At 40.7% G+C, this 21,092-nt stretch overlaps 4 protein-coding genes across 6 annotated transcripts in view; all 4 read right to left on the bottom strand.

The window, feature by feature from the left end:
- Positions 1 to 4,898, bottom strand: part of kdf1a (keratinocyte differentiation factor 1a) — a 6,851-nt gene extending 1,953 nt beyond the window's left edge. The window contains exons 1-3 of one of the 2 annotated variants that reach the window (XM_008323456.3): positions 4,771 to 4,898; positions 1,288 to 2,339; positions 313 to 387 (exon numbers count right to left, since the gene is read on the bottom strand). In XM_008323456.3, the coding sequence (XP_008321678.1) occupies positions 313 to 387; positions 1,288 to 2,320 (1,108 nt within the window). In that variant the 5' untranslated portion in view covers positions 2,321 to 2,339; positions 4,771 to 4,898. Of the gene's footprint in view, positions 1 to 312; positions 388 to 1,287; positions 2,340 to 4,466 lie in introns of both variants that reach the window. The other variant, XM_008323455.3, reaches the window with a different exon arrangement.
- A 1,186-nt stretch (positions 4,899 to 6,084) lies between these two features.
- Positions 6,085 to 8,475, bottom strand: LOC103388466 (trophoblast glycoprotein-like). Its single transcript, XM_008323457.3, has 2 exons — positions 7,366 to 8,475; positions 6,085 to 7,149 (listed from the first exon to the last, which is right to left on the bottom strand). The coding sequence occupies exons 1-2, from the start codon at positions 7,620 to 7,622 to the stop codon at positions 6,204 to 6,206; spliced, it is 1,203 nt and encodes a 400-aa protein (XP_008321679.1). The 5' UTR covers positions 7,623 to 8,475; the 3' UTR covers positions 6,085 to 6,203.
- Positions 8,476 to 8,615: 140 nt separating this feature from the next.
- Positions 8,616 to 12,627, bottom strand: LOC103388467 (transmembrane protein 222). The gene is made up of 6 exons (XM_008323458.3): positions 11,348 to 12,627; positions 11,006 to 11,090; positions 10,517 to 10,548; positions 10,062 to 10,158; positions 9,843 to 9,973; positions 8,616 to 8,739 (listed from the first exon to the last, which is right to left on the bottom strand). Exons 1-6 carry the CDS (start codon positions 11,464 to 11,466, stop codon positions 8,652 to 8,654), a joined length of 552 nt encoding a protein of 183 aa, XP_008321680.1. The 5' UTR covers positions 11,467 to 12,627; the 3' UTR covers positions 8,616 to 8,651.
- A 51-nt stretch (positions 12,628 to 12,678) lies between these two features.
- Positions 12,679 to 20,295, bottom strand: wdtc1 (WD and tetratricopeptide repeats 1). Of its 2 annotated transcripts, none has more exons than XM_008323463.3 (16): positions 20,189 to 20,295; positions 19,515 to 19,647; positions 19,343 to 19,426; positions 19,216 to 19,262; positions 18,379 to 18,490; positions 17,749 to 17,936; positions 17,475 to 17,657; positions 17,273 to 17,367; positions 17,001 to 17,116; positions 16,827 to 16,899; positions 16,637 to 16,733; positions 16,107 to 16,277; positions 15,786 to 16,021; positions 15,472 to 15,643; positions 14,902 to 15,094; positions 12,679 to 14,710 (listed from the first exon to the last, which is right to left on the bottom strand). In XM_008323463.3, exons 2-16 carry the CDS (start codon positions 19,560 to 19,562, stop codon positions 14,513 to 14,515), a joined length of 2,013 nt encoding a protein of 670 aa, XP_008321685.1. In that variant the 5' UTR covers positions 19,563 to 19,647; positions 20,189 to 20,295; the 3' UTR covers positions 12,679 to 14,512. The 2 variants fall into 2 exon arrangements, with proteins under 2 accessions (XP_008321685.1, XP_008321684.1); XM_008323462.3 differs by having other exon boundaries at positions 20,123 to 20,294.
- Positions 20,296 to 21,092: the final 797 nt, after the last annotated feature.

Raw genomic sequence — 21,092 nt, 5'->3', positions numbered from 1 at the left:
ATGCTGCTGGAAAGCAGAGAAGAGGTGAGAAAACGCCTGCAGCTGCAGCAGCAGCTACAATAGACTGAGCCCCGCAAACAGATCCACACACAGCAGGACAGTAACTGTCCCTTAATCATTAGGGCAGATAGAGACTTTAAATCTATCAGAACGATGGCGATAGTTAAAGATTACCAGATGCAATATGTAAAACCACTAATCAACGCTAATGCTGAATCATTCTAGTTCCTCATTTCAAGGACATGACAACACACACGCACATAAAACTCCGGTCTGTATCGTAGATGTAGACGTAGTCCCACATTTACTCACTTTTCCCGCTGTAATGTCTCATGTTCCTCGCTATCTCATCAGAAGGCGTCTGCTCCGACACTTTCACCTCAGGAACTGTAGCAGGAACCAGGTGTAGAGAAAAAAAAAACAAACAAAAAAAAAACAGTCAGACCAGAAGATGTGAGACACATTAATGCACCATATACATTTTGATTTCATTCACTCATCACAACTATTGTGCAATATGTTCATGGAGAAAACAGGCACCTGTCTCAGCTTGCCTCAGATTAACCAATTGTAATTTTAAAATGCTTGGCATATCAGGGTTTAAAACTACAGGCCAGACAAAGGAGCTACAGCCACGTTCCAACACACTCTGAGTCACTATGGGAGGACAGGTTAAGCGAACGGTGGTATGGCATGTTGTATTTGGATGCCAGCAAAGAAGCCTCATGGACATGTGGCAACCTAAAAAAGTACCTAAACTGAGTGAAGCCATTACTGGGGCAGCTGGGCATTTGTTGGAATGCCTCCAAATATAAAATACTGCACACATTCTTTTAAAGATATTCTGAAGTCTAGTTTATCACTAGTACTAAACTCGAAGTACATCTGTAAGGCCAGTTCATGTTGCACAGCACTTGTAATGATATTTGAGCACATCATCAAGCGGCATCGTACACACTGGAAATCCACCCTCACAAGATAGCTTCATACAGTTAGCCTGTATCCATGAATAGAAGAACTCATGGACCTTCAACAGCAGAGCTATATATAAACTGCTTCATGTCGTCTACAGTTAGTGAACAAAACTAAATCAGTGTAAACCTAAACTCTGCTGTTTATATACTTTTGGATGTCAAATGTTACTAACCTATACCTACTGCTAATAAGCGATTTAATGTTGGGTTGTGTTCGGGGTCCCAGAACTACTACACAGCACATGCTTAGAGGGATTCTTTTAACTCCAGATGTTGTTTTTTTATCTGTAGTGGAAAAGCTGGATTTTCTTACAGTCACTGCTAAAGGTGTTGGTCATGGTCTCGTTGCCACTGTCCGGTAGAGTCCCGTCACTCCTCCCGTTGGGCCGCTGGCCTGTGGACTGATGGCTCTTGTTTCTTTTTCCCTTTCGTGTGCTGATGCGGATGACTCCATGCACCAGCTTGCACTCGGCCTCCTGCTCCTCCAGGTTGTAATCCTGGGCAATAGTGTAGATCAGCTCGCTAATTTCATTGGTCTTGCGAGAGAAAGAGGAATCAGATGTGCACTTTGCCAGCTGGTCAATCTGGTGCAGGGCGTAGAGCTCCAGTAGCTTCTTAGTGATGAGAGAGTCAATGTCGGTGCCCGTGTCACTCAGGTCGTCTAAATCATAATCCTCGATGGACAGCAGGCTGGTGTTGCTGATGGGCCGCAGGCTTTCCCCCCTGCCGGGTGTGCGGTTCCGTTTGGAGTTAGTGACGGGGTACGTCACCGTCTGACCAGCGATGCGCACGTCATGGTATCTGAAGCTGTCGCTTGCAGGCAGCTTTGATGTTTTGGTAGACTTGGTGGACTCCAAAGGAACGCCACAGGTTGGGTTGGTCACTGCCATGCCATTAGAGGGGATAGGTTCACTACTCGATTTCGGAGGATGGTCTGTGGAGCTCTCGTTGACCGGCACACAGGGCTCTTTGCTGCCATAAACGCCACAGGTGAGCACACAGCAGATAAGAGCCTTGCAGCTGCTCCAGCCCACAGAGACACAGGAGCCACAGGCATGTCTGGTAGTAGGTGTGTTGTCTGCAGAACCAGGAATAAATCCTATAGTCTCTGAGCCGCGTGGCGTGCCGTTTCGTGGGTGGCCTCGGCTACGGCTGTGCTTATTCTCTGAATACCGGGTGTGTACAGCGTGGTGCTCGTGTGGATGCTCTCCATGAGTGTCCTTATAGGACTCCTGGCTGTCCCTGGATATAGTCCGATTGTGTTTGTATCTTTCCGGCTTGGAGCTGGAGCTGTGGTGTTTGTGGTGGCGGGACGCCTGTGGAGCTCCTGTGCTGTGGCCAGGCATGGCTCAAAAGGCCTGGGACCTGGTGTAGGAGAGACATTCAGCCTTAGGTCAAGTCATATTAATGAAGCAAAGCAACAAGAGCTAAACCTTTGGAGTAAATGTGGCTAAATTGTTCTTGACCAGGCGTCATGTGGTCACCTCTGTCTATAATTAAAACATAAAAGACATTTGGTTTCTCTACTGTCATGAATACAACACAACATTTCATTCTTTCACTTTAGTATAAACTCATACAAAACATGAATACAATTCTATTCGAATTACATGTTGTCAATAAATACAGCATGTAAAACAATCACACTAATATTTAACCAAGTGCAGCCTTGAAGCAAGAGAAAACTGACACATTTGGAAAGTTTATTCAGGCGCATGTCAGTGACTGAACGATAAACTGAAACACTATCAACAGTGACTCAGCTGAACAAACTGTCATTTCTGTGTATCAGCCTGGCTCTTACTTATAACATGGGTGCCAGAAGAGACAAAAACAAAAACAGATTTACAAAAAGTATGCCATTGCAAATCATAAGATATATGATCTAATCTTTTTTATCACCCTTAGACAAGAGTTTAATTGTTTGAACTATCTTCCAAAGTCCATGAATAAAACAAGTAGTTTAATGTCACACCAGTGAAGTTGAAATCAAATCAAATCACACTGAAGGAGACACCAATAAACAAGCAACTGTGATATACTGAAAAACTAAAATCTCTGATTTTATCTATGGACTCAAACAGGTGAGTATTTCAGCAACTATAGTCAAAAAGTGATGTTTTATATTGTGAAAACGCAGCAAATTAGTTTAGACATACTTGGTTGCAGCCAGTGTAATCATTTATATTTCCTTTTGCTTTTGCCTACAGCCATGTTATAGAAAAGGTGTTTAAGGAGTTTATCTCATTGGGTAAAAGAAAGACGAAATATAGAGGATTTATAAAGACTGGGTGAAGAGCAGAGACCATTTGTTATTAATGTACAGAGCTATGACTCCTGTAGGCCATAGTGACAAGACAAAGCTATTAACACATGACCAGAAGTACTACGTTGTTCAAGTCTATATTAAAGAGGCACATTTTTGTTCACAATGTTTGTTTCAGCTGCAGTTCTTCTTTCGGCCTGTTGTTCCCTTTCTGTAGTTGTAAATAAGTTGTAAATAAATGAAAAATGAAGGAAAGGAAAAAGTCCCATGGTCTTTCGTAAGCAAATGAGTAACTATGACAGTACATTCGTTTATCAAGAGGATGGGCCAATAATAATTTACCCTTATTGCGTATACGGAGACTACTGTCATAACTTAATAAAAAACAGCTTGTAAAACAACATAAGGATGTGTTTATTAAAAAACCTGAGGCTTTAAAAAAACCCAACACTAATAAATAAGGTCAGAGTAATGTTTAAGTATTCAAATGACTATCAGGTGTTTCTTGTAATAGTTTTAATCACATTTTAATTTGATGTATTCGCCGATGTTGTGCATAAACTTGTTCCTGTCAAAATGTTTGTAATAATACTTATTTGAATCAATCCTTTATTTGAAGGAGCTTAACGAACCTGATCTTTAAGGCAAATAAAAAAAAATTCTGGAAAAAAGCCGACATCTCTAGATTAACTGGTGTGGGTTTAGGATTTAAAAAGGTAAAATGTATTTTTATAGCAGTGACAAGCCATGCCAGTTGTGTTAGACCATAAATAAACTGGAGAGGGTGGAGTTAGACAGTGCCATATATACATTGATGTTACTGTGGTTTGTCTTATTATTCACAATACCAATGTATTTTTATTTATATTGTATCCTTAGCCTTGAACGACATTAAAAACCTGTTTAGCAGAAGTGCAGACAGCTGAGCTTCATTTTTTAAATAACCTGTTTAGCAAACATCAGCTTAAGTTGCAACGCAACCTTGCAACGTGCGATAGCTGCACGTAAAAACAGACATCTGCAACTTTAAATGATGTTTAAATGAAGTCCAGAGGACAGCGACCTTACTCTGAATCCTCGGCATGTAAATAAACTAGATCAGCTGGACTGATTTGCTGCCCTGATAATAATTTGACCCCTCAGTCCTTTAGTTTGTTTAGCAAAAACATTCCTGAAAACAAATCCCATTTGGTATTTGTATTTCACATAAACAATCACTGACTTACCGCATAAGAGGAAAAAATGTCGTCTTTTTATTCCACACTATTTTTACGTTCAGTTTCAAAACCACGGAAGTCTTGCGTAGAAAACTCCAGTGCCAGCGTTTCAAACGGAGAAAACAAAAACCTGTCGTGTTCACTGCCGGTCTTTTTTTTCTATCAGGTGACTTAACTTCAACTTAACCACAAACACACACCTGACAAACATGAGAGGCAAAAACATAACCTGGTACGGTTCACTAACTTTTAGCTCTTTTTGGGGAAAAGTTAGGGAGTTCAGTCGCCGAGACTGCGAGAGTTCGACTATTACCTGCGGCTACGGCTAATCCCAGAACCTGCACCACCCACAGGTGGCTAGTGACGTCATCACGGCGGAAGTAGAAGTGAAGACGGAAGAAACAGACATCGGTTACCGGAAGCTTCACTCTAGCTGAACCTAAATAAATGTACACCTGTAGGCAATTTAATCATTTTAACAGAGGTTAATAATATTTCACAATTATTTGTAAACAAAGAAGAAGAAAACCAGTACAAAAACGTGTGATTATTCTAAATTGTTCTTGCGGATTTCACACTGATATTATGTCACACGACTGCAATTTCTGTTGAAAATCCCCTCTAAATCGAAAGCTTGAGCAAAGGGTGCTTTCTTATAAAAACTTAGTTTATGAGTAAAGCTGTTTCTTGAGAACACAGGATAAAAAAATTGTTTAAAAGAGTTTGTCTAGCATACTAATAAGCTAATACCTTCCTTATTCAAAGAAGTTAACTTCTTTTATACTTTACACTTTTTTATACTTTTACTGTTTACATTTCATACTGTCATCCTTAGATGACTTCTTAAATGGAGACATGTGGCAGACAAACAAATACTTTTCTATTTCACAAACAGTAATAAGAATTTGAAGCTGATGGTATGCAACCTTTCTTCTTCAGCCATACTAAACCTTTAAAAATGAGATTCTGCCTTATTAAGGTCAGAGTCCCCAGGAGGATCACTGGTCCTAGAAAAGTAAAATCAATGCGTGTACACACATGCACATGGTGATGGTGATAGGCTCACAGAGGTGCACAGCTGCAGTGGCAGCAGGTGTATTTCCAAATATTGTTCACTCTGCCCTATTTTTCCTGCCGTGACAACACTTTATCACACACTTGGAGGATTACAACAGTAGAGCTGCGCTATGTGAAGAAAAATGTGTAACATGCTGTGGATCCAGAATGAAACAGGGGAACAAACCATTTGAATCCATATTTTATTCACAATACAGATTTCACATACAAAGGCTGTGGCTACTGTAATGCTGACGTTACCAACACTTTTAAATAAATCATGGTATATGACTAGTTATATAATAACCATCGAACTAACTATCTTTTTTTTCAACTGAACTCTAAAGTTACTATACTATCTACAGAACAATTCAATCAAACGTTTTAATGCTGGGAGGCAAAGCCCAGTTGTCTATTTTCTGTATTAAGTTGTTTCATTTTTTTGTTGTCTTTTTCCTTCTATATATATATATATATTTTATAAATGTATGAAAACAATTGAATGACACATTACTTTACCAAATTCAAGCGCCAGAAAACATAAAGGCACTTTAGGTAAAATATTCGGAAGTTAGTCTACAACTGCATTTTAAAGGAAAAATAATTCGGGTAAAACAAATGTTCAAATTGACACGTCTAATCTATTCAGATATTAAATCACGTCGTGACCAATGAGCCTCATTTTCAGGCTCATTTCAGCTTTGTGTCAGTGGGAGCCTGTACAATACAGGTGTCATTTGGCAGCTGCTGTGACAGGGCTAACCTTAGATGCCCCTGTGTCCTGCTGCCACTGTTGTCTGACGGGATGTGACCCAGTCGGGGGTCACAGTCGATCTCATATCTGTAGTGATATCCTTCTAGAACATCTCGACAGGCATCTCTCATTTCAATGATCCACTTCTTCATTCCTTTGCGATTCAGGTAAAGCACTAGAAGAAAGACCATCCCCACAAAGCCCAGCACCAACCCTAAGAAGACATAGGACGTCGGCAGACTGAGGTCAGTCACTTCTGCTTGGACTTGAACAACACATCCGATAGCCTGGATACTGAGTCCCCTGAGCTGAGCATTAGATAAAGCTCTGGGTAAGGCACATCTTACTCCATCCAAGTCCAGCTGAGCCCTGGACTCGTTCAGCCAGGTAACAAAACTACGGATTTCACAAGAACAAGAATAAGGGTTGTTACCGAGAAGGATGCGGATTTGGCCCAGCTTCTCCAGCTCAAGAAGAGAATCGGCACCAAATGTTCTGAAGGCATTCTTTGTCAGGTCTAGCATCTCCAGATGGTTTATGCCAGAGAAGGTCCCACTGTAAATTGCTACCAGGGAGTTGTTTGTGAGGAAGAGCTGCTTGAGATTCGGAAGGTGGGAGAACATCCCTGGGGGAAGCAGAGCTAAGTGGTTCCCGGACAGGTCCAGGCGGAGAAGCCCTCTCAGGCCACCCCAGCGCAGAGCTGTGGTAAGGTCTGTCACAGCGGTGAAGTTGTAGAGGGAGCAGCTCAGGTTGAGCTCCTGAAGCGGACTACCAGGGATGCTGAGAGCCTCAGGATGGATGAGTGCGAACTGGTTTCCACTCAGGTCCAGGAAACGCAGGTTGGTGAGGGCAGAGAAACTGTGGGATTCCATTTCAACAATCCTGTGAAGATGACCACAACTGCAACATTTACTTTCACCCACATGTGCCTCTTGTTTGAGTTGTGAATGAAAATACATTCAAAGACACAAACAGAGACTTAGGACACAGTTTATTAATAAGTTATTCTTCAACAAAACTAATCCCGACTCAAAATTGACCTCACATTCGTGTGATACATTCATTGACAAACAAAAAGAACACACTGGAGACTCTCACCTATTATTGCTCAAAATAACGTTGGTGACATTCCCCGTGTCTGTGAATGAATTTGGAGAAACCCGGTGTATGTTATTCCCTGTGACGATGACGGTCCTTGTGAATCCTGGAATACGTTGAGGCACCCTAAGCAGATCCTGCGAAACACATTTTACCGTGTGAGTGACGGCAAAACACTCACATCCTGGAGGACACTCCAAGCACTGATAGGGTGAAAAAAGGAGTCCCAGAAACATGCCGAGAGCAAAAATACTCATCTTTAGAATAACTGACAGTTAAATCTAAAAGGTTGAAGGACAAAAGTATGATTCGCAACAAAGCAGATAGCTACCGCCTTGTAAACCCCCCTCAAAAAAACTCTGAAGTTTAAATTTAAAGGTAGGCTTTTGTTCTCACGACCTAGTCAGTTACACAGAGGTGGAAAACCCTGCCTGCTCCAGCACCAGTCCTTCCTCCTCTGCTCCACTCTGGGAATAAAAGGTTCCCATGAATTGATGGGACTTTTACATCACACAGTATCTACAGGATAAAAAAGGTACGTGGTTCCCTTAAAGGTACAGAGGACGAATAGGGCGCGCGCAGCCTGTGACCTACAAGTCTGCAGCGGAGACATTAAAATAGGCTCAGGAAAGTCCACAGTGGAGAATAAAAATAAAAAGAGAACAACACATACTCAAATAATGAAAAACTTTACACTTACAAGACTAATAAATAACATTTATAATAAATTATAACATGGTTGAACAGAATCCATAGAGGTAAAAGTGATAATAACACACATAATATTATCAAAGAAAATAAAAGCTCCATAGATTTGATTTCAAACTGGAAGAGAGTGGATTGTGACACAATCTGTAAATTTCACATTTGGCTCTTAAATCATTCTATCTTTGGTGTCTCATATCTCTTAGACAAAACACTGATGAATACATTTCAGCCCTAATGCTTCACAGTCACTGTTATGCCCATTCATCACTGTAGTGTACCAATCTGGAACTCTATCCATCAGTGTCATCCATGACAAAACACACAGCCAGGACATGACAGTATTAATGACAAATATTTTTACAATAATAAAAATAATACAATTAAAATAGCAGCGTGGGTTTTTTGACTAAACATAAGAGAAAAAAAAGAAACTTTTTTTGTTTAAAAACAACTCTGTTGCCTTCATGTAACCCGTCTGAATACTGCTTTTCAACCACACTTTTGATTTTTGTTTGTACTATGTGTTTCCAATATCAATGTTGTCAAAGCACGACAGACTACGGATACTGCCGGCTCCATTACTGGAGGTTGAACGTCAGGACGAAGGTTGCGACGACTCCACACAGCATGAGGAACGGGAGCCAGGTCTTGAGAAAAGCTGCCCAGCTGAAGGACAGAAGGTGGAGAAGAAGTGTTAGAATCATTTTTAACACATACATGTTCCATGCAGTGAGAGTCAAGCACCTTCGCCTGTATATTTAGACACAAAAGGACATGTACGCTATCCTGTGGTCTCTCAAATCCCACAGGGTCCCACACCCCCCACCCTCAGCAGCCTGCGTCCTACTGTCCTTTCCACTCAGCCGGTGCAGGGAGCCCCGGCAGAAAGGTGACCTCCAGCGGTGACACGCAGAGGAGTGCAGCTGTCAGTGATGAATTACACGACTCTTCTTCTGTTAAAACGACTCCTGCGCTCGTGGGAGTGTATGTGCAGAGGCAGCACAAACTGTGACGCCAGCGCACTCTATGTGGGTCAGCAGAGAATAATGAGAGGGGCTCTCTGAGCCATATGTCTCTGGATGCTCCCCAGCATCCGGCACAAAACAGCCATTTAAAGAGTGTGTTCACAATAGTGACGCAGATGTGGGGAGTTTAATAAAATAGATGTGGTAATAAGACTGCCCCGGGCAGGAGAAAATACCCAAGTGTCAGGTCAGAGGGTTTTTTTGTTTTGTTTTGTTTTTTTAGGAATGACCAACGGTGTGGGAAGAGGTTCTGTGATCATCCTGGTACACAGTGTACCATTTTGAGCTGTCCCAGATGAAACATTTATTTTAATGTGATTCCAAAGTTTCTCTTCCCCAAGACAGTGTCAGATATTTATACCAAGGTCAGACGACATGACATAGATTTAAGAATCTCCTAGGACAGACAACTGTCTGATAAATTACACAGAGAGTCATGACACAGACTGATGATATTGACCAGACAAAGCATCACAACCAGAGTGGTGAGGACACGCTCTTAATCAATGTATGTATATATATATATATATATACATATATATATATGTATATATATATATACATACATACATACATGTGTGAATGTATATAAATATATGTATATATATATTATATATACAGTATACATACTGTATATATACACACACACACACAGTATATATTATACACACACACTTCCTCCATACCTGTGAACAAGGCCATTGTTCTATTGGAATATATGGTGTCAGAGGCTGGGATACTTGCCTTACATGTTTCCCGTTAACGAGCGACAACACACACAGGTTCACCATGTTCCAGGATGTGCTGTTGTCATAACGCATCAAGTTGAGGGCCATGGCAACATGGGAATGGCAGTTATCGAAGCAAAGGTTGTGCTTCAAAGAAGGAGGGAAGTGTCATTTAAAAAAACCCACAGTGTGTCAATATGTTTTATGTAAAATGAACTTAAAAACATTACCATACCGGCCTACACTTGTATTCTTCAGATGCATCAAGTACGGCTTTGTCCCACGTCGCAGCGCCGTTACCACAGACTTTGTCCACATCGAGTTTCCAGTACCTGCAAACAAACAGTTACAGTGACACGGACACATATCCAGCCTGTTTGTATTGTGTTGATTTTACATTAAGGACGAAAAGAATATTCCTATTTGTGTCTATAAAGTGTGGTGTTGTAAAAAAAAATCCAAAATATTAGATGAGATAAATTGCTTGAGATTAGTCACACGGGGGCTAAACCTCAATACAGCAAAAGTGTAAAGTTTAAATTCAAAGTTAACCACAAACAGATATGTGTTAGTCATAAATATTCAACAAAGAAACTTGAGCACATAAACAACTAAATGTTTACCAAAGCAGTTTAGATATAACTTTAAAACAACACTAAGAAAAATAAAATGTTTTGCTGCTGGACTCACTTTGTTGGTCTCCCAAAGCCCATGTTGTCCTCCTGAAAAAACAGTCACATATAAAAACATGCAAATAATAAACTTTACTACAATTCAGATCAACTGAAAAAAGCAAGTTCTCAAATTTCGCCAACTGTTTTGAAGGGTTTTAGTTTGTAATAGTTGTTCATCTTTGAGCTGTGTTGTGTTTTGTTTGCGCTGGAACACATCGATGTTGGTTTGATACAGTTAATATGTTATCACCTTACACCAATTGGTGTAAGGTTATTAAAGTAGGGGGCAGGGGCTGGAGGGGGGCAGCACGGCAAATGATTTTCAGTGTTTTCTTTATTTGTGCCACAGTGGAGAAAATGCTCTAATTTGTAATTTTGCTTACTTTGTTTACTAAAATAGTAGTTTTCTAGCAAATAAAGTCAGAAATTAATTTAAAAAATATACAGTACATAGTTATAGCTTTGAATATGCCAATATAGATAAACCATCATCTAAGCTACTCACAGAGACAAAGTAAGATCCTGCAAAATCCCGGATGACTCCAGCGGAGGTGCAGATACCCATGTGTCCAATGAATGGGAGCAGCCACCTGCAGGATGCAGCAGCAGAGGACACAACATGGACTCGTTAGAATACAAACACACACAGTGCAGATGACGGTACACGCAGGTCTTGGTGTGGAGTGTTTTGTTGTACATACAGGACAGACACCGGCATCAGTGGTAACTAGCGGCTAACACAAATCAGCTTTACTTCATGTGACGTTTGCACAACAACCCACACAACATAGCGACGCTAAAAAGCCGCCATGTTAGCATTAGCTTATCTTAAAGAGAAGCTTCTTACGACAGAAAGGGGATCGGCGTCCAGACAATGCAGAACGGATAGCGGGCGTTTTTTCTATCGCCTTTTAAGAAATCTCCGTGGTAGTTCATCATCACGTCGACATCATCCACGTCCGCCATCACTGCTGCCTGACAGACAGGAGCTGAGTGACACTTTGTGACGCACAGGCGCCGCCCGGTGGCTGGGGAGAGGATGAACACAAGACTTTCTATTGAAAAGGTCGGTCATTGAACGCATCACTCAAGTGCTTGCGAGGCAGCGTTTAAATAGCGTTGTTTGGTCAGGTTAATGAGCACCGCGGTGTCCAAGTCACACAAAGAGACTGCTATAACGATGATTTTATTTGTATTTTAAAATACTTTATTTGTAACTCTTTATAATCCTTCGTGTCAATGTGTTTTGCGCTGTGGGACAGTCGGCGAGGGTCTGAGAAACGAGGACAAAAGGCAGTTCATTCTTTAAAGTACAGTATTTTCCAAATGTCCCATGGAAAACTTAAACATGCGGTATTACAAACAAACCACCTTATTTAGGATGTTCGTATTATTACTATTCCTATTATATAGAAGCCAAAATATTAAAATAATTAAAGTTGCAGTGAAGTAAAATAAAATGTCCTTTACCATAGTGACATTGTTGAACATCATATTAAGTGACCAGTGATGTGTTCTGCCACAATATTCTTCAGGGTTATGGTTTCATTCATTTTATGTCTCTAAATTCCAAATATCATCAGTTCATGTTAGAGATGGTCGTCACAGAACCATAGTTGTGAACATTGCTTTCCTGTCCTCCCAATTTTACCTTTCTGTTTGGTATATGGCATATGAGCTATTTCTGAAATTTACGGAGCCCCTTAAGGATATGAAAGAAACCCCAAAACGTTTCCACCCGAGTAGATGTAAATACCTGTTTTTGCTTTACTTTTTTTATTTTTTTGCAAACTCACACATATGTTACTTCACAGTTAGCAGTGAGCCTCATCAGTGTAACCTGCACCACTCCTGGAGCTGGGTCACCTCATTAGTGCACACTATATGGGCCACAGGATGCTCCCCTTACAACCTTTGCTTATGATTTACTGTGCTCACATTTGTTGCCTAGTAGTCAGCAAAAGGCCGCGTAAAGCAGACACTGACGAATGAGCAGGAAAGCAGAAAGTTCACAACAGTATCACTGGCTGTACACAGTTAGCACTGCATCAACGCTACTGGGGCAGTTGTGTAACAGCTACTTTGAAAAAAAAAAAAAAAGGCAAAAGCACAACAACACAGACTAAGCCTTTCACTTTTTTCATTGTTTATTTTGCAACAAAAGTTATCACAGGATACTTTTATTTTGCAACAAAAGTTATCACAGGTCTTCTCCAAGAAAATACTTCAAATTCATTGTCCGCGTACAGACATGAAAATCTAGTGTTGCGCACATTTGAGGGGTTAAGGATAAATAAGTAGTTTGTTAAACTGCAGACGTGAAGCCTCTGCTCTAAGTTTTAAGCAGGACCTCACTCCTGTCTGAAGCAGTGGACAAGAGCTGGAGCTGCTTGGCACCCAGGTAACATGTACAGGACGCTGCATATGACCACACCCCTAGTGTCAATTTATGGGATTACATATTATTCTGAGTGACGGTTTAAGACTTTTAATGGTGAACAGCTGTAAATTAAGGATTCAGTGTTTTTTTTTCTCTCTCCAGGTGAACTTGTTAACCATTACATTGCCCTGTCAAAGAACAAAGTAATAATTACCAAAATAATGTCTATCCTGTATTTTCTACTTCACTGCAAAAAACAAGTTTCATCAGGAGCATCTTTGTTTGGTCGACATTTTAGGAATGTCTCTCAACTCTCAGATTTCTTTGGTCTTCATTTAGTCACATTTAGTGTCACTGTAGATCAAAGGCCTAGAGACCACTGACTGACCTCTGATCCTGGTGTTTCACACAAGGGATTTCGGTATCCAAATTTTTAAAAATAAATTACACCTGTTGAACAACTTGATTTCATCTTCTTTCATAAAATTTTTAACCAAAAATATCACATTTTCTTGGTCAAAACTGACAAATATTTGATGAGTTGCTTAAATAATAAATAACATTTAAACCCAAATATATTTCATGAATGTAAATGGTAATTAGTGGAGTGGGTGCAGTCATTAATGCTGTACCCCAGTATCACAGAATGAACATGTATCCCTCTTAATTTCCAAGTTTTGCACATCAATAATTAATGGGGCATAATTTAAAACAAACGACTGTATAAGAAGGTTATTTTTGCACAAATAGTTATTTCTTTTTATTTTATATTACCTTGCTCTTGTCAACCATGTAGTAAAACCTCAGAACTAAAAGGAGTACAGCAGTACAGCAATGTTTCATTGAAACAGAGAAAAGAACTAACATTAATCCTTGGCTGCTGAAATGAGAGACTACCTTTGGCAGAAGATTTGTCTGACGGTTATGAACTCAACGAAGCTTGAAAAATAAATTCACCGCAGCCACCTAAGACAGCCTGCAGTTTCTACTTCACTCCGGGCTTTCTGTAAGCCAAACAACAGAAAATGTGATCCAATCTAAGTCAGACTTTGACAATGCTGTGCCGCCGTTCTGAGATGAGCGTGCACTGGTGCTTCAAGCTCCGAACAGGACGAGCAGACGGGATCCTCACCAACAAAGCACAAGTCTCCCGGTGTGTGATGCCACCCCTCCATGGAGGATACTGCCAATGTGCGGCCCCACTGACCTGAACCTAAACAGGCAGCCTGAATGAAGGCTTCTCCTCCTACTGATGGTGTGTTGCTTCACCATGAACCTGAGGAGGTTGTAAGTGCTGAACTCCTCCTGCTGTCAGAGAAACTGGGAGTGATGTGAAAGGTGCTCTCCTCAAAGATATTTGCCCCCAGCCCCCGCAGAGAGGAGGGAGAGGCTGAGGTGTTGTTGGTGCTTTGAAGGTGCAGTAGGGGTTTGTCTTCACCCTCTGTGAATTTCTCTCCCCAAAGTGGTCTCCTCCGGTCCTGATGGGAGGACAGGGGAGTGCGATGCATAGTGCAGAGATGTGACATGACATTCACTCTATGTTTCTGTCAGATAGAGGGGAAATAAAGACGCAAACAGGAGCTGCAAGAGAGCTGAGCTTTTCTACGGCCACTCTACAAAACAGCTGTTTGCTTAGCTTGGCCGGCACTGGACCTGTCCCTCTGAGCTGTCTTCATCGTCGGAGCCTTCAGGGCCCACGCCTCGCAGGCCTGTGATGCGATAGCCCATGTTGAGCAGCATAACCTCCAATGGATCTGCATTCATGCGTCGCTGGTTCGCCTGAGCAGCGCCATCCATGTCCTCCACTACACGTGCGTTGTCACACTCAGTCTGAAGGCAGGTGGCAGAGAATAGAGAAAATGAACTACAGCAAAATCACAGTTGGTGTTTTCTTTTCAGTTGACAGGGTTTCAAACAGAGTCAAATTTGCTGTGTCATAATGTAGAAATTTAGATACAAATATAATATCCTCATACCCTAAGTAATTCAACATATTATTTACAGTTTTTCCAGTGGTTTACCTCTGGTCTAGGGCTCCATAGCCGTACTACAGGGTCGATACCACTAGTAGCCAGGAAGCAGTAGCTGGGGTGGGGCTGGAGGCAGTTGACTATGGATTCATCTCCCTGCAGGATCCTCACCAGGTTAGTCGTCTCTTTTTCCCAGATGAAGAAAGAGCCGTCGTCTGAGCCACTGACGATGTACTGACCTTTGCTGTGGTCAAAAAAAAGTAAGTATTCAGACTTGGCTGACCAGCAAAATGTTGAGCAATTGATGCTTCATATAAAGTGGGCGTTGCTTCAGAGTACTACTGATTTTTATTGTAGTAATAGTAAAGTACTGAGTTATTATTTCAACTATAACTCACCTTTAATACAATGCCTTCAAAGAGAAATTGTTATTCAAATCATAATAATTATAATGAATGATAAAAAATAAAAGTTATTATTATATATAATAGTTATTATAAAAATTAATAATAAAACGTAGAGTAATTTTAAACATGAATGAAAGCGAGTTTGGTTTGGTTACAGGATACATGACTGCCCCCTAGCGAGCCATATGTGGAATGACAGCGGGCTCTGACTGACCTTCCAAAGAAGTTGGCCTCCTTGATGTCGGTGGTGGTGTTGCAGTGGCCGCAGTATCGGTGCTTGTAGTCGAAGCTGCGCTCTCTCAGCACCAGCTCATCTTCAGGGATGGACTCTTTTCGACTGAACGAGTGGAAACGAATGGAGCTGTTGGACTTTTTATCCTCACCTCCTACAAAGGCAAATACATACATACATACAAACATCAATAAAGAAATACAGTCCCTGCAGCTAAATTAAAAATGATGTGATAAATCTTGTTTTATGTTTTGAGTTTGACTGTCCTAGAGGTTTCATATTTATTTTCCTGGTACCTGACTCCGTCTTGGTGAAGAGCGCAGCTTTGATATCTTTATCCAAAGCGTCACATGCACTACTGTTCGCCTGCTCAGGAAACTTTCCCCTGAAATCATCCAAACACTCCAGCGCCTCGGTGATGTACTTGAGCTCAAAGAGACACCGTGCCAGTCGAAAGTGAGCCTTAAGATGACTGGGGTTAAGGGTCAGAGCCTTCAGACAGTCCCTGAGGGCATCGTAATGATCTCCATCCCTGTGAATCCCAAACGGAGCACTTGTCAACGGACTGCAGTAAATATGTCACACATCGTCTTTCAGCATTACGACAGGTTACGTACCACTTGCGTTTCATGTAGGCAGCGGCCCGGTTCCCATACAACATTGAATTGCAGCCGGCCTGATGAATGCCTAAACTGTAGAGCTGGATGGCCTGAGTCCACTGCTGCTGTGCAAATGCATCATTAGCTTGTTGCTTTATTTTCTCCAGGTGAGGAGGAAGTTCAGTGGAACTACACCAAAGATGACAAAAACAATCAGAATATTGAGTAAAAGATTGAAATTAAATAGATTCCTGGGTTTACAGTATTTAGTGTATTTTAGTGTATTTATTTAGTGACTTTTGAATGTAACCTGAATATCAGGTTTAACCTGATCAAATATATATTTCAATTCTTCAGAAGATTTTCGTCATTCTACAGGTATAATATCATGTCTTTCACTGCTTGTCCACAGCTCAGCCTAACAAGATCATACAATAATATATGGGAAGGGGAAAAAAATCAATATGTCTCCTTGAGAACCATATGTTCAAGATAGTAAGAAACTATGGTAGAGAAATTCTGAAATGAAAATGAGCAACCACATCTACCTTGACTGAAGCCCGCTCCCTGCAAAATGAATATGGCTGTTGGGCAGGTGAAGTCCATTGGAAACACCGTTGGTTGTCCTTCCGTTCTGCAGGTCCCCTGGTGGTTCAAATGATGAAGAAAACACAAATAAATCTACTGATGTTGGACTTTGTCACGCTTTAATGGGGGGGCGTTTTTTTTTTTATTTACCTGATGTCTGGCACTTTTTTGGAAGCAAGAATGTGTATGGCCTCTGCTTAAATGTCAGGTCAAACAAATACACCTACAGGCAGGACATGAATAAACAATAAAAACAGCATTACAGCAGAGAACATGAGCAGACAAGCCCCATTACTGACTTGTGTTTGCCCTGTGGAGCATTACCTGCTCTCCGCCCATGTTAACAAGCAGTTCTGTGCCATCTGGACTGAAGGTCACGTAGGTGGCCACCAGGACCCGTAGGCGGTTATTGTAGTCTGGGAGTTTAACTGGTAAGTGACCTGGAAAATTCAAAGAAATCCTGATAATAATCAAGCACATTCTCCACTGCCACTAGTCTGTAACCTGTGCACTCCCTGAGACCTTGCCCAAATGTTAGGAACCCTAGTCTTAGTACTTAATATCTTTGACACCAGATAATTCAGCAGTACATGCACCTGCAACATAATACTGCCCGGCTCCATCTGGGATGGGCTTCTGCTTTTCACAGAATGTGTGCACAGCTGCTGATGTGCTTTGGCTCACAGATTTCCTGCATACGTAAAAAAGAACAAACAACACAAAAATAACAAGGGTTAAAAAAAAAAACGTACCAGGAGCCGCATGTATTTTAATGTTCTATTTTTAACACAACTCAACCTGTAGTTGTGAATCATCCTGATGTCATACAGGCGAACAAAGGGACCGTTGGCTCCCACTGCCAGGTAGTTGTTGTCCCGAGGGTTAACGGCCAAACACTTGGCCTCCACCAGCTGACCACAGAACTCCGTCAGGTCAATCAGCACATCAGAGTGTTTGCTGTTGTCCCGCAGGTCATACTGTCTGTAGGGACCACAGGGAGATGCATAAGAAATTTTCTGACTTGTCAAACAGAATATTTGACAAGCATATTTTGCAAAGGTTGTTTTCCCACCTGATGATGCCATCCTCCGCAGCACTCCAGAAAGTGTTGGGCCACATGGGTGCCGTGGCGATGCGTTTCACTCTGTTGGTGTGATCTGAAAACATGTGGAGGGTTTCCTTCACTGACAGGTCGTGTACGTGCACCTTAGTGTCTGCAGCTCCTGTGATCAAGATTCGGTCTCCAGAGTGAGGAAGAAACTGCAGGGATGAAAAGTTTAGAATCAACTGGTGAGAACAGACAACATGTTTTTCCGAGTGAATAGAGACATTTGATAAAATCTGTAGTTTAAAAGTTCTATGTTAATGGCTTTACATAAGACTGACTGTACATATCATGTTACTACGTGCTCTCTGCAGTGTTCCACCTCATTCCACAGCGCTCTGTCCTAAAGCACCTGTGGAATGCCCTTGTGGCCATTTCTGTCACACAGAAACACTTACTGTGTTTTTAGAAGCATGAAAAAAAGAAGTAAGAAATGTACATAGACAGGTTTGTGCTGACCAAGCCACTCACTGGCTTGTGAACAGTGCCCCCTAATGTGCAGACGATTATAATGTAACAAGCGTTCACACATAGTTTAAACAGAGTTTAAAATAATTTTACATAAAGTTTCTTCATAGCAATTTCATTTTTTTTTACCTTAACAGAGAAAATGTTTGCGGCATGACCCGTATGCATAGTTGTGAGCTTCTTGTGTCTGAACGGATCCCAAATAATTGCATGTTGATCATCTGAGCCTGAGGCCAGTAGACTGGACACAAAAAAACAAAAGGGAAAGTCAGTCTGTACAGTCAGTGTAAAGCACAGTCTATTTTATTCAAATCAAATTCATGCACAATCACTGATGGATCATGGTTTTGATGACATTGGCTCAGTTCAGGTCTGGTTTAAAATCCATTCTGAGTGATAGGAACACATGCGAATTATATTAGGTCTTCTTACTTAAATCAATGTCTTTGTTCTTAACAAATCAGTCCCAGCAGGTGTGTACGCCGAGGTCAGCTCAATAAATCGAGGGTTTATCATCACCCCCATGTTTTCTACTTTACAAAAGCACCAGTTTCATATGTCTCTAAATTGTGAAATGCTGTGCAGTTTGTTGTTCAATTTCAAAAATAGCCTGAATTTTATTTTTGGTGGATGAAAAAAAAACCCATTAAAGCTTAATAAAAAACTTGAACAAAATATGTCCACTAACAAAATTAATTCAATTAATAAAAAAACAATAGTTAATTGCAATTAGTGCATCAGATGAGAACAGGGTGTAATCGGTCAAAAGCCATATTACATTTATACAGGCACAGGTAAATGGCCATATAGGATCAATGTGATTTTAAGTAATCTGGTCACAATAAGAAGGATCTGCTAGTGTATGGACCTGCAGCACATGTGTTCAGTTCTCTGAGGAAATATATTTATAGCAGATCAGCCTGGCATCCTAATTAAACTAAACATTTCAAGGCGATGAAGACTTACTCTCCACGTTCATTCCACTCCAAACAGTTCACACAGCCAGTGTGACCCTGTGGAAATGACAGAGTAAAGTTTATATTGCTCTCCTTCTCCCCTGGTACATGTACCACACAAACCTGTGGACACTTACCTGTAGCTCAGTCTCCAGGCCTAGTCTCTTGATGAAGGGCTCAGTCACATGATAGACTCTTTGGAAACGAGATGCTTTCTTATCCTAAAGATCCAGAAAAAACATCATTGGATGTAGCCTACCTGGGGCATCTACATCAAGCTTTTTGTCACATTTAGCTTCAATGACTCACAATGATCTGCCTGTGGAGGATGTCTCTGGTTATGTTAACCGAGGTCATGGCTTCACCACTGAAAGAAAATTAGGGACTGGGGTCGAGGTTCCAGGGGTCGGAGATCAGATGACATTTACGGTGATTTATTTTTCTGTAATGACATGTAAAAATTAATACAATGGTAGCGTGAATGAGAGGGGCTTGACTATATGGATTATATTCTACGCTGTTTAAGCGATAGATTATTTATTTTACCCTGGTGGATAACAATGACATCATATGATACACATTATTACTTAGGTAGTCAACAGACAGGTCTCAGTCTAAAGCCAAATATGATACTTTCACTTATTGTCAGTGAGCCACAAAGCTGCGAAGTAGTTAACGTTAGCTACACAGCCCTGTCAATATACTAGTCTGATTGTCTGCTGTTACACTAACAGTTATTCACACATTGAGATAGATGTCAGCCTGTGAGAATCTTAAGCCACCTGTGAACGGGGCCTTAACGAGACCTGTCGTTTACTAGTCGTTAGCTTATCTGCGTTATCTCTGCTAGCTAAACAAAAACGTCCTCATATTTACAACATAATAATTAAATTACACGGAGATCTAAGAAACCTCACCGCTTCTATTCAACTAATGGGTCTCCAGTCAAGGCATGTCCATTTAAACAACATTATTATTCCTACTCTGTTTGAGTTTGTTGACAGGAATCTCGCTGGTACGTTCCCTGACATAACACAACCCTCCTCCTCATCACGCAACTTTGTCCGCCTGCTTAAACACAACACACACTTCCGCTACTTGTCGCTTTCACAATAAAAGCGTAAAGGGAAAACGTGATTAAACTATGACCAATAAAAACATTTGAACAATTAAAAGCGTAATCGACTGTTAATTACAAATTCTTTTGAGTTATACCAGTATTTTTAACACACAGTTATATATAAAAAATGTTTTTTTTATCGGAACAGAGCTTGTTCTCCATGACATATCAGAAAACAGTACTTTGTTTGGTCAATCTATACCAGACCAAATTGATGGAGAAAGTGGACACCCTACTATGTATGCTGTATAAAATTGTTCTTTACATGAAATTGGACATTAAATTTGTTTTAAAAACTCTAATCAACCAAAAAATAAAATTATAATTGCATTTTATATAAAACTATTGTGTGTGTGTGTGTATATATATATATATAAATATATATATATATATATAACTTATTTACTGTAATACTTTGCTCAAATGGATTTCATGAGTGATACAAACGCTGGCAAAAGAATTTAGTTTAAAACACGTTTTCCAAGATAAAACTCAAATAACATTTAAATTGTTGCAAAGCCTTTGAACTCTTTGTGAAAAGCCCATTTGTACTGTTGGTACAGCTGTTACCTGAACGCCTCTTAGGGTACGTTGGATTTTTTGACATTTAAATATTCTGCCACATAACAAAGGGGGTTGTTTTTGTGTAATAGTTGTTCAAACTTAAACGGAATCAATAACGTTTTGTCTTATGTCCATAGTCTGCGCTCTTGACCGTTTTGAGTACACTGACATACTTTGCAGTCGTATAAAAGAGATCATATGTT

The sequence above is a fragment of the Cynoglossus semilaevis genome, chromosome 13 (genome assembly GCF_000523025.1).
Source record: "Cynoglossus semilaevis isolate Cse_v1.0 chromosome 13, Cse_v1.0, whole genome shotgun sequence".
NCBI lineage: Eukaryota > Metazoa > Chordata > Actinopteri > Pleuronectiformes > Cynoglossidae > Cynoglossus > Cynoglossus semilaevis.
The sequence above is the reverse complement of the archived record's forward strand: the minus strand, read 5'-3'. Positions and strand labels throughout refer to the sequence as shown.

Excerpts from the sequence above, each read along its gene's own strand:
- LOC103388466 (XM_008323457.3), bottom strand. The coding sequence starts at position 7,622 with ATGAGTATTTTTGCTCTCGGCATGTTTCTGGGACTCCTTTTTTCACCC. Across the intron at positions 7,150-7,365 it reads GTTATTTTGAGCAATAATAG|GATTGTTGAAATGGAATCCC; the intron begins GTGAGAGTCTCC and ends TCATCTTCACAG.
- LOC103388467 (XM_008323458.3), bottom strand. The coding sequence starts at position 11,466 with ATGGCGGACGTGGATGATGTCGACGTGATGATGAACTACCACGGAGAT. Across the intron at positions 10,159-10,516 it reads GGCTTTGGGAGACCAACAAA|GTACTGGAAACTCGATGTGG; the intron begins GTGAGTCCAGCA and ends GTTTGTTTGCAG. Across the intron at positions 9,974-10,061 it reads AAGAATACAAGTGTAGGCCG|CACAACCTTTGCTTCGATAA; the intron begins GTATGGTAATGT and ends CCTTCTTTGAAG.
- wdtc1 (XM_008323463.3), bottom strand. The coding sequence starts at position 19,562 with ATGACCTCGGTTAACATAACCAGAGACATCCTCCACAGGCAGATCATT. Across the intron at positions 16,278-16,636 it reads GGGAGCGGGCTTCAGTCAAG|TTCCACTGAACTTCCTCCTC; the intron begins GTAGATGTGGTT and ends TCTTTGGTGTAG. Across the intron at positions 16,022-16,106 it reads GCCTACATGAAACGCAAGTG|GGATGGAGATCATTACGATG; the intron begins GTACGTAACCTG and ends TGGGATTCACAG.